Source organism: Gadus morhua, chromosome 7, assembly GCF_902167405.1.
Source record: "Gadus morhua chromosome 7, gadMor3.0, whole genome shotgun sequence".
In the NCBI taxonomy this organism is placed as follows: domain Eukaryota; kingdom Metazoa; phylum Chordata; class Actinopteri; order Gadiformes; family Gadidae; genus Gadus; species Gadus morhua.
Genome location: NC_044054.1, coordinates 30356216 through 30371599, shown reverse-complemented (window position 1 = coordinate 30371599; position 15384 = coordinate 30356216). Strand labels below are relative to the sequence as shown.

Here is a 15384-nt window from a genome sequence, read left to right as displayed (position 1 = left end):
AGAGTGAGGGAGGTGGAGAGGCGGTGGGGGGGTAGGGAGGAGGCTATGGCCCAATCCCATTTCTACCCCTTACCCCTTCCCCTTACCCCTTCAAAACAAGGGGGGGGGGGGGTAAGGGGAAGGGGTAAGGGGAAGGGGTAAGGGGAAGAAATGGGATTGGGCCTTAGGCCCAATCCCATTTCTTCCCCTTACCCCTTCCCCTTACCCCTTCAAAACAAGGGAGAGGGGTAAGGGTAAGGGGTAAGAAATGGGATTGGGCCTAAACTGAGACCAGGTGAACTCTGGACCAGGGAGCCCTGAGTCTCTTGCGGAAGCTGTTTCACCAAGCCCTTACCTTGTGGAGGGCCATCTTCAGTCTCTGATTTGAGCCTTTGGTCGGCTGTCCTAACACCCTGCTCTCTGTCCAGGTCTGAACTCTGAGGGACGCATCAGAGTTAAGTGTTAAGGGACACATCAGAGTTAAGTGTCCAGGTCTGAACGCTAAGGGACACAACATGAGTTAAGTTTTCAGGTCTGAATGCTAAGGGATATAAATGAGTAAATTAATGAAATTTCTATTATTTGTCATCTGCATGATTAATCATCTTGGTTTTCTCTCTTACCGGGTCATTTTGATGTGTCTGTGCCTCATTGGTGGAGAGGAGGTTCTTAATCAACTGGCCAATCTCAGTAAATGTTGGTCTGTGGGTGGGCTCTAAATTCCAACAGCCAATCATCAGCTGGTATCTGGAGAGGAAAGAGGAGGGGGAGAGGAGGGGTCGCAGCTCATTGGTTAGATCCAGACAATCTCTGGGAAACCTCTCCAGAGGAACATTAGGATTATTGGATCTTCAGCAGAAGAACAGATCTATAATTATTATTCATAGTTAATTGAACAATATTAAGATAAAAAGTTCTTTACATCTCTGCAGTGGCGTAGTCAGGCTTGGACATGTGCCGGCCGGCTTTGATCATCTTGTAGAAGTGAGCGTCCACGACCACGTTGGGGTACGGACTCTGACCTGCACAGACGGAGACACAGTCGGGCCTTGACAACACGACCCCCATGGTGAGGTGATGGAGATATGAGGTTCTCGAGAAATGAGTTTTGAGATAAAGAGAGGAGGTTTTCAAGTTATGAGGTTCTTGAGAAAGTTCTAGATAAAGATATGAGGTTCTAGAGTTAGGGGGTACACTCAAACCTTCGGTGCACTCCATGAGTGCTCCAAGATTCACTAAACCTTCTAATTTGTACAAAAAACTAGATGACTAGATGAGGTTCTAGATAAAGAAATGAGGTTAAAGAGATGGGAGGTTTTAGAGATATGAGGTTCTAGAGAAAGATATGAGGTTCTAGGGATATGAGGTTTTAGAGATATGAGGTTCTAGATAAAGATATGAGGTTCTAGAGATATGAGGTTAAAGAGACATGAGGTTATGGATAAAGACATGATGTATAGATACTAGAGCTGTCAAGCGATTAAAATATTTAATCGTGATTAATCACATTAATGTCATAGTTAACTCACGATTAATCGCGTTTAATCGCAAATTATTTTTCTATGCTAAATATCCCTTGATTTTTTTGTCCCATAATTGTTCTCATTTTAATTATCTTATCAACATGGTGAAGTGCATCGGCTTGCCTTGTGCAAATTATTTTTTATTGATAACAACATTGGCATATACTGATCAAAACAGGACGATACAGAAAAAGAGCTTATAGTGCAATTAAACGACTGCTTTGAACAAATGTCATTTGAAAATAGCAGTCAGGCTACTGCTTCTATGTTTTGAGCCAAAGAAAAAAAAAAAATTTTTTTTTTTTTTTTTTTTTAAATAAAACAATTGCGTTAATCGCGCGATAAATTTTTAACGCCGTTAAAATTGGTTTGCGTTAACGCCGTTAATAACTCGTTTAACTGACAGCTCAGATACAGACCTGAGGTTATAGATAAAGAGGTTATGCTCAGTACAAGTACATATTATATGAACTATGTTACTAGTAGTACCCAGATTTTATAAATAGAAATGAGTTGGTTGGTTAGATAGATGGATGGATAACAGTACCCAGAGAGAAGATCTCCCACAGCAGAACTCCGTAGGACCAGACGTCGCTCTGCGTGGTGTAAACACACTGGAAGATGCTTTCTGGAGACATCCACTTCACTGGCAGCCGGGCCTGTTGGGAACACCAAACATCCAGAGAGAAACACGCTGTCAGAACCAAAGGCTACTTTAGTTGGTTGAAAGAGCCAACAAAACAATGTGGTCCCTGCAGCCAGCAGCACTCTCCAGATTAGATTAGATTGGATTACGTTAGACGGTAGATTAGACGGGATTACATTTTATTAGATAAAAAGCAATTAGATTGGATATCAGATCAAAATGCAATAAAATTAGAGTTTGATTGGATGGGCTTCTTTTATAAATTAGATGGGATTTGATCAGAGATACATTGAGATAGAATACAATTAGAGATTTGACAAAAGGGTATGAGATAAGATATTGCATTATATTATATTAAATCAAGGATAAGATCAAATGTTATTTGATTAAAGAATATATGTTACATTCTATTCGATTAAAGATTTGATTAGATGAGATTCGATTTGTTTCGATTAGATGCCAAATTAGGATTAGTAGGACTAGGTGATATTAGATTGGAAATTAAATGAGTTACGGTTAGTGAGTACAGGTGAAATCGGAAGAAGAGATGAGAGTGGACGTGCATGTGACCCACATTCCCCTTGATAATGTAGTTGTCGTCGTCCGTGATGTCGCGTGCCAGACCAAAGTCACAGATCTTGGCCACGCGGAACTCAGTCAGCAGCACGTTCCTGGCAGCAACGTCTCTGTGGATACACTTCACATGGACAGAAAGACAGACGGACAGACAGCCGGTCAGATGGAGATAAAGTTGTGGGTGTGTGTGTGTGTGTGTGTGTGTGTGTGTGTGTGTGTGTGTGTGTGTGTGTGTGTGTGTGTGTGTGTGTGTGTGTGTGTGTGTGTGTGTGTGTGTGTGTGTGTGAGAGAATGTGTGTGGTGTGTGCGTGTGTGCGTGTGTGCGTGTGTGTGTGTGTGTGTGTGTGTGTGTGTGTGTGTGTGTGTGTGTCTTACATTCCTTGATGACAGGAAGTCCATCCCTTGGGCCACCTGGTAGGAGTACTGGAAGAGATCCAGGAGACTGAATCTACCATCCTCCTCACCTGACAGGTAAGAGGTACACGCGTACATGTGGTTCAATGTTGGTCTCCTCAACCTCTGCAACTCAATGTAACAATACCTTAAATTACATGAGCACCAGAGTAAATGATAACTAGACCATTAGTTTACTTTGAATGAAATGCTTTTTTATTGCTTATTAGGAATTTAACTGATGTTAATGAATTGTTAATGTCTCCTTATTGTAATGTCTCACTGTGGCCTTACTTACTTGTATAATTTCACTGTAACTGTACTTCATGTGTAAATACACTAGCATTACTTACTTGTAACTACACTGTAACAGTTCTTACTTTAATTGACCAGAAAGTTTGCGTGTGTGTCATACCTGAAGTCCGTGTGAGTGTGAGTGTGTGTGTGTGTGTGTGTGTGTGTGTGTGTGTGTGTGTGTGTGTGTGTGTGTGTGTGTGTGTGTGTGTGTGTGTGTGTGTGTGTGTGTGTATGTGTGTGTTTCGGTGTGTGTGCTACCTTGGAGTGTGTGTGGGCCGTGAGGATGGGTACCTTGCTGCATTTCCTGGTATTCAGAACATGAGATTCCACTGTCACTGTTAAACACCAACACACACACACACACACACACACACACACACACACACACACACACACACACACACACACACACACACACACACACACACACACACACACACACACACACACACACACACACACGTTAGGATTCAGAGACAGGAGTTAATGGTTAGAGAGGGTAGAGTTAGAGGGTAGGGACTGGAGTGACCTGCGACTGCTTCCCTCCATGTTTTTATAGCCCTCTTCGGCTGAGATGGACGCCCGCCCACGCAAAAAGTTGAGGAGGTCCCCGTTGTAACAGTACTCTGTGATCATCAGCATGGGACCTACAGGAGGGAGGATACAGGCGGTAGGATATAGGAGGTATATAAGAGTAACTTTATCCCATACTGCATAAAAACACACAAACGTATACGTATAATATATATATGACCTCAAAAATATAAATGACATCATCAAATGTACAAATGTACTTTTTGTTAATCGCTTTGGATAAAAGCGTCTGCTAAAATGCCCAAAATGTAAATGTAAATATGTGTATGATGTCATATACACATATGATGTCATAAATATACATATGTATGATGTCATATATATGTATGATGTCATATATATATACATGTATGATGTTATATATATGTATGATGTCATATATATGTATGATGTCATATATATACATATGTATGATGTTATATATATACACATGTATGATGTCATACATATGTATGATGTCATATATATGTATGATGTCATAGATATACATATGTATGATGTTATATCTATACACATGTATGATGTCATACATATGTATGATGTCATATATATGTATGATGTCATAGATATACATATGTATGATGTTATATATATACAGATGTATGATGTCATATATATGTATTTTGGGATGTTACCTCCGCGGGTGCAGGCGCCCAGCAGGTTGACGATGTTGTCATGGTAACCAAGGTGGCTTAGAATCTTCAATTCTGACATCAGAGCCTCACTTTCCTCTGAATGAGCGCTGGCTATTACAGACACAGCCAGACACAACACACACATACAAACATTATATATTTACACACATACACGTGACAGACACAGATATGAGAAAGAGAGAGAGAGAGAGAGAGAGAGAGAGAGAGAGAGAGAGAGAGAGAGAGAGAGAGAGAGAGAGAGAGAGAGAGAGAGAGAGAGAGAGAGAGAGAGAGAGAGAGAGAGACAGAGAGAGACAGAGAGACAGAGAGAGACAGAGAGAGAGAGAGAGAGAGAGAGAGAGAGAGAGAGAGAGAGAGAGAGAGAGAGAGAGAAGGAGACAGAGAGACAGAGAGAGAGAGAGAGAGAGAGAGAGAGAGAGAGAGAGAGAGAGAGAGAGAGAGAGAAGGAGACAGAGAGACAGAGAGAGAGAGAGAGAGAGAGAGAGAGAGAGAGAGAGAGAGAGAGAGAGACTCACGTTTCAGCATCTTGACCGCTACTTTCTTGATGCTGTCCTCCTCCCCCAGTCCGTAGGCTGTGGCCTCCACCACTTTCCCAAAGGCCCCCGCCCCCACCACCAGGCCTACACACACACACACACACACACACACACACACACACACACACACACACACACACACACACACACACACACACACACACACACACACACACACACACACACACACACACACACGTCTACATATATACATGTAACATACATATATCTGTAGAGATTTATATGTTTATATAGATGTTGTGTATTGCGTGTAGCTCTATTGATTGTGAAGTGGTACCAGGTGTTGTGGTACCAGGTGTTGTGGTACCAGGTGTTGTGGTACCAGGTGTTGTATGTAACGGTACTAGGTGTTGTGGTACCAGGGGTTGTGGTACCAGGTGTTGTGGTACCAGGGGTTGTGGTACCAGGTGTTGTGGTACCAGGTGTTGTGGTACCAGGTGTTGTGGTACCAGGGGTTGTGGTACCAGGGGTTGTGGTACCAGGTGTTGTATGTAACGGTACCAGGTGTTTTATGTGTGGTACCAGGCGTTGTGGTACCAGGTGTTGTGGTACCAGGAGTTCTATGTGTGGTACCAGGTGTTGTGGTACCAGGTGTTGTGGTACCTGGTGTTGTGGTACCAGGTGTTGTGGTACCAGGTGTTGTGGAACCAGGTGTTGTATGTAACGGTACCAGGTGTTGTGGTACCAGGTGTTGTGGTACCAGGGGTTGTGGTACCAGGTGTTGTGGTACCAGGTGTTGTGGTACCAGGTGTTGTATGTAACGGTACCAGGTGTTGTGGTACCAGGTGTTGTGGTACCAGGTGGTGTGGTACCAGGTGTTGTATGTAACGGTACCAGGTGTTGTGGTACCAGGTGTTGTGGTACCAGGGGTTGTGGTACCAGGGGTTTTGGTACCAGGTGTTGTATGTAACGGTACCAGGTGCGGTGTAAAGCTGTACTGATGTGAGGCTGTACCCAGCTGTAGCTGCTCTCTGGGGAACTCCCACTTCATGTCGTTGTAGGGCAGCTGGGTGGGGTCGATGAAGGTGTACTCGTTGCCCTGGTTAACGTCAATGATCTTCCAGCGGATCTCATAGCGAGGTTTCTGGGCAGGAGAACCATCAGGGGTCAGAGGGTTGGCAGGGTCATCGGGGAAGGGGAGGTCAGAGGGCGTTACACGGCAGGTGTTCCTTCACCTGTTTGTACTTGTAGAGGAGAGCCAATAGGAGGAGGAGGAGGAGCAGAGCGGCACTGGAGGACCCAATCAGAATAGGGTTGAAGAAGGAAGGTGGACTGTCTTGCTTTGAAGGGAGGGCCACAACTGTGTGAGAGGAAAAAACATTTTATATCTCATCTAAATGTCTCTCATACCTTATATATATGTAACGTCTGTTACTGTGTACAGTAGTATTAAAGAGTTACTGTATACAGTAGTATTATACTAACTGTGTACAGTCGTATTATATGTCTATAGTAATATGATCACTGTTTTGATTGTATAGTATACAGTAGTATCATAGTTACTGTTTACAGTAGCATTATATAGTAACTGTATACACTATTATTATAGTTACTGTTTAAAGTAGCATTATAGTTACAGTTTAAAGTAATAGTATATAGTATACAGTAGTATCACCACCTAACACCACCTAACTCCCACCTTATTCTTCATGTTTAACCTCTGTTTTTCTTTTATTCCTAGTCTGTCTTACATAGTTTTGATAGGGCAATATGTAAAGTGTCTTAGAGTACCATATTAAGCGCTGTATAAATTTCATTTATTTATTATTATCATAGTTACGGTTTACAGTATTATTATAGTTACTGTTTAAAGTAGCATTATATAGTTACTTTTTACAGTAGTATTATATAGTTACTGTATACAGTAGTATCATAGTCACTGTTTAAAGCAGCAGATACTTTACAGTGGTATTATAGAGTTGCTTTATACAGTATTGTACCAGGGCCTTACCAGGGACGTAGTACTGGACACGAGACTCGCCCATTTTGCTTCTGGCCACGCACTCCACTGTCACATTACCACCGTTGAACGTCAAGGCCAGCTCCCTGTGAACTTCCCCATTCAGCTCCTTGGTCTCTCCTGATTGGTCGGCCTCTGACAGCTGATATGTGGGATGATCCCCACAGCTGCCATGCAACAAGATCAGATCAAATTATCATCCGTTCAATGGATATGAGTATGAACCGCTAGCATAATGAATAAACAAACAATGAGATTGATTATTAATTAAAATGAAATGATCAACAGGCACCATAAAATATGTCTGTTAGATTAAATTTGGTAAGTGTGGTAAGTAAGTATCAGCTGGTCACTGCGTAATTAGTGGTAATTATACATACGTGTCGGAGATCCAAGGACATCTGTACCAGTGGAGTTCTGGCAGAGGATATCCTGAGCTGGAGCAGATGAGAGTTTGATTCCCGTTCGGTTTGATCACCGCGGTAGGGGATCCTGAAACATACCAGCCAATGAGAATCATGATGTCATTTTTCAAGCCTCATCATCAGGGTGTGGCCAGCAGGGGGCGGTCTTACTGTAAACCCGGAGATCGATGGTACGGTTGCCGCTGGAAACCAGAGAAGAGAAGAAGAATGTGTATTTCCCCCGGTCTTCAAATCGAACCTTTCTCAGAAGCAGCCACGATTCCAACCTACAAGAAACACCCAAAACAAACATCATCACTATCTAAACATTATCACTATCTGACTAAACATTATCACAATCGAACATATAACAAATTAAACATTATCACTATCCGACTTAACATTATCACTGTCTGACTAAACATTATCACTATCTGACTCAACATTATCACCGTTGAGTCACACAGCCTCCCACCACAGGCTGACCAGAGAACAGACCAACACTGTTACAGTAGGAGGTGCTGAACAGACCCACACTGTGGCAGTAGGAGGTGCTGAACAGACCAACACTGTTACAGTAGGAGGTGCTGAACAGACCAACACTGTTACAGTAGGAGGTGCTGAACAGACCCACACTGTTACAGTAGGAGGTGCTGAACAGACCAACACTGTTACAGTAGGAGGTGCTGAACAGACTAACACTGTGGCAGTAGGAGATGCTGACCAGACCCACACTGTTACAGTAGGAGGTGCTGAACAGACCCACACTGTTACAGTAGGAGGTGCTGAACAGACCAACACTGTTACAGTAGGAGGTGCTGACCAGACCAACACTGTTACAGTAGGAGGTGCTGACCAGACCCACACTGTTACAGTAGGAGGTGCTGAACAGACTAACACTGTTACAGTAGGAGGTGCTGACCAGACCAACACTGATACAGTAGGAGGTGCTGAACAGACCAACACTGTTACAGTAGGAGGTGCTGAACAGACCAACACTGTGGCAGTAGGAGGTGCTGACCAGACCAACACTTTTACAGTAGGAGGTGCTGAACAGACTAACACTGTGGCAGTAGGAGGTGCTGAACAGACCAACAATGTTACAGTAGGAGGTGCTGAACAGACCCACACTGATACAGTAGGAGGTGCTGAACAGACCCACACTGTGGCAGTAGGAGGTGCTGAACAGACCCACACTGATACAGTAGGAGGTTCTGAACAGACCCACACTGTGGCAGTAGGAGGTGCTGTACAGACCAACACTGTTACAGTAGGAGGTGCTGAACAGACCAACACTGTTACAGTAGGAGGTGCTGAACAGACCAACACTGTTACAGTAGGAGGTGCTGAACAGACCCACACTGTTACAGTAGGAGGTGCTGAACAGACCCACACTGTTACAGTAGGAGGTGCTGAACAGACCAACACTGTTACAGTAGGAGGTGCTGAACAGACCCACACTCTGGCAGTAGGAGGTGCTGAACAGACCAACACTGTGGCAGTAGGAGGTGCTGACCAGACCAACACTGTTACAGTAGGAGGTGCTGAACAGACCAACACTGTTACAGTAGGAGGTGCTGAACAGACCAACACTGTGGCAGTAGGAGGTGCTGAACAGACCAACACTGTGGCAGTAGGAGGTGCTGAACAGACCCACACTGTGGCAGTAGGAGGTGCTGAACAGACCAACACTGTTACAGTAGGAGGTGCTGAACAGACCAACACTGTGGCAGTAGGAGGTGCTGAACAGACCAACACTGTGGCAGTAGGAGGTGCTGAACAGACCGACACTGTGGCAGTAGGAGGTGCTGAACAGACCCACACTGTGGCAGTAGGAGGTGCTGAACAGACCCACACTGTTACAGTAGGAGGTGCTGACCAGACCAACACTGTTACAGTAGGAGGTGCTGAACAGACCCACACTGATACAGTAGGAGGTGCTGAACAGACCCACACTGTGGCAGTAGGAGGTGCTGTGTTCTGGTGGAAAGTGGCTCTCACCTGTCGGGCTGGCTGATGGTGCTCTCCTGGAGCGAGGTGTTATTCAGCCAGGGTGTGTCCCACTGATGGTGCCGCAGTGGAGGGTACGCCTCCGTCAGGAAGGCCAGCCTCACGTCCCGCCCCTCCCACGCCTCCACCACGCTAGGCGCCTCCCCCGCGCTACCGTTAGCGCCGCCGGGGCTAAAGGTCGAGTTAGCGCTAGCATCCGCCACCAGCCTCACAGTCATCTGCGCGGTGCTAACGTTAGCCTGCCGAACAGGCAGGAGGTAGACCCTCAGGTAAGGAGCGTCTGGGAGGAACCATAGACCACAAATATATCAAAGGTGACCTATAAAAAAAAATGATACATGAATTATACATAAAGTGACTGTGTCTCACCGACGACAGTCAGGTTGGCGGTTGCCGTGGCGACGCCAGCCTGGTTTTTGGCCGTGCAGGTGAAGCGACCGCTGTGCCGCCCCTGGACCGCGGGCAGTGTGAGCGTGAGGTTCTTGTATAACGTCTCGTCCTTATACTTCTGTCCCTCCGTCAGGGCCAGCCCCTGCACGCACAGTATCAGCTCACCACCACATTCAGGAGGTTTGCGTGTGTGGGTGTAGGTGTGTGTGTGTGTGTGTGTGTGCGCGTGTACCTGTAGGCGTATGTTTGTGTGTGTGTGTGTGTGGTTGCGTGTTTATACCTTAATGAGGTATGTGTGTTTCTGTGTTTCTGTGTGTGTGTACCTGGAGGCGTATGTTTGTGTGTGTGTGTGTGTGGTTGCGTGTTTATACCTTAATGAGGTATGTGTGTTTGTGTCTTCCTGTGTGTGTGTACCTGTAGGCGTATGTTTGTGTGTGTGTGTGTCCAGGTGTGTGTCTACCTGTAGGTGACTATGTCTCCAGGTGTGTGTCTACCTGTAGGTGTCTATGTCTCCAGGTGTGTGTCTACCTGTAGGTGCGTGTGTGTCCAGGTAACAGAGACTCCGTGATCAAGGTTGGTTGTGAGACAGGTTATCTCCAAACTCTCTCCCACGACACGAATAAAAGAATCCTGACCTATGGAGACGACGGGTAGATCACGCAACCCTAGTGGAGACAGACAGACAGACAGACAGACAGACAGACAGACAGACAGACAGACAGACAGACAGACAGACAGACAGACAGACAATAGTATTATAAGGTCAGATAGTAATGAATCCATTGAAAGTCACAACTCTTCTCTGTTTTTCGGCACCGCAATAGTGGAACGAACTCCCTGCCGACGACAGGACTGCAGAGTCGCTCATCAGCCTCCCCAAGAGACTCAAGGCTCACCAGTTCAGAGTTCACTCGGACTCCTGCATAGCCTCACCCCTTACCCCTCCACCTCCCTTACTCTCCTAAAAACACCCCTCTTACACACCTATTTGACGTTGTACGTCCTTGCACTTGCAAAACCTAGAAATTGTAAGTCCAGGCCCTTGTTTCTATGAACATCCTTACGGTACCAACAGCGATATATGTAGTTTTATCTTTCTTCTGAAAAATGTACGTATTGTAAGTTGCCCTGGATAAAAGCGTCTGCTAAATACCCTATACATTAATGTAAATGTACTAGTGGTTGATAAGGGCATCGTTAAGTAGTGTTATTAGTAGGTATTAGTAAGTAGGAATGCTTACCAGTGACCACCAGGTATAAAGGCTTGGAGGTGAACTCTTGGCCATCCTTCTGAGCAGAGCAGACGTAACTCCCACTGAAGGCCGGCCTTACGCTCCGGATCAGAGCGCCTCGCTGGGGGTCAAAGGTCACCACCATGCCCAGGGGCAGCCCGCCCGGCTCTCGCTCTCGCCGGAGCGTCAGCTGGCTGAAGGACGGGTCGGTCAGCAAGCACTCCAACAGGAAGTCGCGCCCTTCCTCCACGTTCGATATTCGTTTGGGAACCTCGAACGCACTGGCAGGATTGGCTGAGTCTGAGGGAGACAGACAGACAGAAAGGTAAGCAGACAGGCAGGTTTAGGGTAAGTAGGTTTAAGGTTAGTAGGTTTAGTAGGTAGTAGGTTTAGAGTTAGTAGGTTTAGGGCAAGTAGGTTTAGGGTTAGTGGTTTAGGGTTAGTAGGTTTAGGGTTAGTAGGTTTAGGGTTAGTAGTTTAGGGTTAGTAGTTTAGGGTTAGTAGGTTTAGGGTTAGTAGGTTTAGGGTTAGTAGGTTTAGGGTAAGTAGGTTTAGGGTTAGTGGTTTAGGGTTAGTAGTTTAGGGTAAGTAGGTTTAGGTTAATAGGTTTAGGGTAAGTAGGTTTAGGGTTAGTGGTTTAGGGTTAGTAGGTTTAGGGTTAGTAGGTTTAGGGTTAGTAGGTTTAGGGTAAATAGGTTTAGGGTTAGTGGTTTAGGGTTAGTAGTTTAGGGTAAGTAGGTTTAGGGTTAATAGGTTTAGGGTAATTAGGTTTAGGGTTAGTGGTTTAGGGTTAGTAGTTTAGGGTTAGTAGGTTTAGGGTTAGTAGTTTAGGGTTAGTAGGTTTAGGGTTAGCAGGTTCAGGGTTAGTAGTTTAGGGTTAGTAGGTTCAGGGTTAGTAGTTTAGGGTTAGTAGGTTTAGGGTTGGTAGTTTAGGGTTAGTGGGTTCAGGGTTAGTATGTTTAGGTTAAGGTGGGATAACAGGTTCAGAGTAAGTAGGTTTAGGGTTAGCAGGTCTGGGGTTAGCAGGTTCAGGTTAGGGTCTGACCTCTGACGTAGAGGTGGATCCAGGCGTCCCCACAGCGGTAGGTGCCCGTGTGTCGGGGTTTTGAGCGTCCGACCTCCAGGCTGGGGCCCAAGGAGTCTATCAAACGCAGCGAGAAGGCGGAGCTGGACCAGCCTCCGGCGGAACCGTTACCATGACAATACAGGGTGAAGGAGGAACCAGCTGCCAACTCGACCTCCGACCCATTCGGGTAAAGCCTGGAGTTCAGAGTCATGGAGGGCGTTTCTGTGGAGAGAACAAGACTTTACTAAAACTAGAACTAACTTTTACAGAACCATAACTAATTGATAACCATGGCTACATAATAACTATAACAGACTATGATCATAACTATACTATTTCTATTACCATAACAGAGATGGAGATGCAGTTAGTTTTAAGATATCCCAATGGGCATGCAGTACTTTTAATATATCCTAGCTTTTAATACTATTTTTCCTTTCTCCCTATCTCCCTCTTCATCCCAAAATGACCCGAAGTTCCCGAATTGCAAAGATGTTTAAACGTATCAAAGAGAGCAACAGTAGAACAATAGCGATATTTATCAAGTTCAACTTGGGTTTGTTGTCATAAAACCACCATAAACGGATAATCAAGTTTATGGACACCATTTTGCAACTAAACATGGTGTTAACAATCAATGTATCTTAACTAGGAATGGGTTCATAGGAAATAGTTAATAGTTATAAGAAATAGTTATTAGTTTTATCAGAACTGGTTCTTTATCGTCATCTGGCGCCTTGATCTTTCAATAGAGAGGTCAAGTGTCAAAATGATCAGCAATGTTCCAGCTTTATTCACTCTAACCAAGCAGTATCCACATTGAGATTATTTTGGTACCAAGATTACACATTCCAGCTCTAGCATTTTGGAGATATACTCTCTTTACTCTGGGGTAACCTACTAGCCCGGCAGTACTTTTTCAAAGTAACCAGTTAGTATTGCTGTACGTTTTTTTTCCACTTAACTCCAATATTGATTGTATCTTTGATTGTTTGCAGCATCCCTTGCAAGCCTTCAATCTCTCCTCAAAACATGAATTGCTAATTGTTGTGAGATTGTGATGCAAGGAGAGATTTTTTTCTGTCTAAACAGGCAGGACAACGGTCGTCCAAGAGATGAATAAAGCAATGAAGGAAAAAACTTTCAGGGCGTGTCAACTGAAACTCTCGGAAGGTTCCGCTCATGACGACGGCGTCGTTCAACCCACTCATCACCCAGACTTCCGTTCACAGACCCATCACTTTGCCCTTGGGCTCCCAACGTACATTGCTTCCATTTAGTTGCTCCATTGTGGTTCAACACATACATGTAACATCAATTGTCCATATAGTGTACATTGTAGGGCATTACGTCACACACCACAAACAGAAAACAGAAAAACACAATCACATAGAATCACAAGACGTAAACATAAAAGTCCCTTCACCTTCTCCCTGATCTAGAGATTGATTCAATGTTGATCGTGTGGATTGAAGATAGGAGTGTTTCAGTTTGATTCTGTTAAACTGGGGTATTCTGAATCTGCACTTTGATGGTAACAGTTTGTATTCTCCGTTTAAGACATGGCTGCTGAGGTGAAGAATGAATGAAGAATTCGACTGCTCGCCCAAAATGATCTGAGGCGTTTGAAAAGCATATCCTCTGTTTTTTTTCTCTTGCAGACGAATTCTACATGGTCTTTCCAGGATAACATGTGATCTATCCATACTCCCAAATACTTGTAGGAGGAAACTTACTTGATTGTTTCATTGTTGATTAGAATAGGGGTTCTGTTACAGTACTACTATTATAACTTGTCTTTCACCATGCTATGGTACTATTCTGGTACGTGGTTGTTTGTGTATTTCACCAGACACTTCTCAGGACAGGGAACAAGGATCCTCTGAAACGGCTGAATCAGACTTTCTGTAAAGTCTGTTAAGTAACCCTGGAGTTCTTCCTCTTTCACTGTTCACTGGGTTTCTATTGCGTTTGTATTGTGTTGGCTCTGTTGGGTTCCTATTGGGTTGGTTATGTTGTGTTCCTATTGGGAGGATTCTATTGGGTTTCTATTGGGTTGATTATATTGCTTTTATATTAGGCTGGTTCTTTTGGGTCGGTACTCGGTTGGTTCTATCGTGTTCAAGACCTCTTGAGTTCTAGAATATATTATATATAATAATTAGAGCTGTCAGTTAAACGCGTTATTAACGGCGTTAACCCGAACCAATTTTAACGGCGTTAAAAAAATTATCGCGCGATTAACGCAATTGTTTTATTTAAAAAATATATATATTTTTTTTTCTTTGGCTCAAAACATAGAAGCAGTAGCCTGACTGCTATGTTCAAATGACATTTGTTCAAAGCAGTCGTTTAATTGCACTATAGGCTCTTTTTTTGTATCGTCCTGTTTTGATCAGTATATGCCAATTTTGTTATCAATAAAAAATCATTTGCACAAGGCAAGCCGATGCACTTCACCATGTTGATAAGAGAATTAAAATGAGAAGAATTATGGGACAAAAAAATCAAGGGATATTTAGCATAGAAAAATAATTTGCGATTAAACGCGATTAATCATGAGTTAACTATGACATTAATGCGATTAATCACGATTAAATATTTAAATCGCTTGACAGCTCTAATAATAATGTAATATATTATAATATTCTATCAGATGTTAAAGCATTGGTTGTACAGTAACTTAGGGCAAACCAACTGTCGCTGATGTTACGATTGACCAGAAGTCCACGCTAACTAACTTTATCTCATGGTTTAAATTGGAAGATAGAAAGATAAAGAGATTGGATGTTTTATCATCAGTAGAAACCAGCAGCACTGTCACCATTCTTAGCCTACCACAAGATAATAATGAAGAGCATTCTACCGAAAATATATCCTCAAATAACACATTCATACATCAATAAAAATGTCAATAAAACAATTGAAATGGTTGATCATTACCTTTTGCAAAGGTGTAAACCACCATGAAGAACAGCACATACTGAAGGAACGGCTGCATCGGTCCCCTACGGAGATCTGTTTGTGACGATGTTCTCTCTTCTAAACTCCACAAACTCTGTTACTCAATTCTTCTCGCTCCTTGTTACTATCTGCTTCTC

The 15384-nt window shown here is 43.8% G+C and overlaps 1 protein-coding gene across 3 annotated transcripts in view; it reads right to left on the bottom strand.

Moving 5' to 3' along the window:
* csf1rb (colony stimulating factor 1 receptor, b) overlaps positions 1 to 15384 on the bottom strand; it is a 17197-nt gene extending 1813 nt beyond the window's left edge. For 2 of the 3 annotated variants that reach the window (XM_030362512.1, XM_030362516.1), the window contains exons 1-21: positions 15227 to 15384; positions 12263 to 12505; positions 11227 to 11517; positions 10514 to 10650; positions 9965 to 10127; positions 9587 to 9875; positions 7757 to 7872; positions 7562 to 7673; positions 7173 to 7348; positions 6397 to 6521; positions 6176 to 6305; positions 5180 to 5284; positions 4644 to 4754; positions 3944 to 4061; positions 3673 to 3749; positions 3100 to 3188; positions 2723 to 2845; positions 2050 to 2161; positions 902 to 1001; positions 603 to 726; positions 335 to 416 (exon numbers count right to left, since the gene is read on the bottom strand). In XM_030362512.1, the coding sequence (XP_030218372.1) occupies positions 335 to 416; positions 603 to 726; positions 902 to 1001; positions 2050 to 2161; positions 2723 to 2845; positions 3100 to 3188; positions 3673 to 3749; positions 3944 to 4061; positions 4644 to 4754; positions 5180 to 5284; positions 6176 to 6305; positions 6397 to 6521; positions 7173 to 7348; positions 7562 to 7673; positions 7757 to 7872; positions 9587 to 9875; positions 9965 to 10127; positions 10514 to 10650; positions 11227 to 11517; positions 12263 to 12505; positions 15227 to 15284 (2881 nt within the window). In that variant the 5' untranslated portion in view covers positions 15285 to 15384. The remainder of the gene's footprint in view (positions 1 to 334; positions 417 to 602; positions 727 to 901; positions 1002 to 2049; positions 2162 to 2722; positions 2846 to 3099; positions 3189 to 3672; positions 3750 to 3943; positions 4062 to 4643; positions 4755 to 5179; positions 5285 to 6175; positions 6306 to 6396; positions 6522 to 7172; positions 7349 to 7561; positions 7674 to 7756; positions 7873 to 9586; positions 9876 to 9964; positions 10128 to 10513; positions 10651 to 11226; positions 11518 to 12262; positions 12506 to 15226) is intronic. The other variant, XM_030362515.1, reaches the window with a different exon arrangement.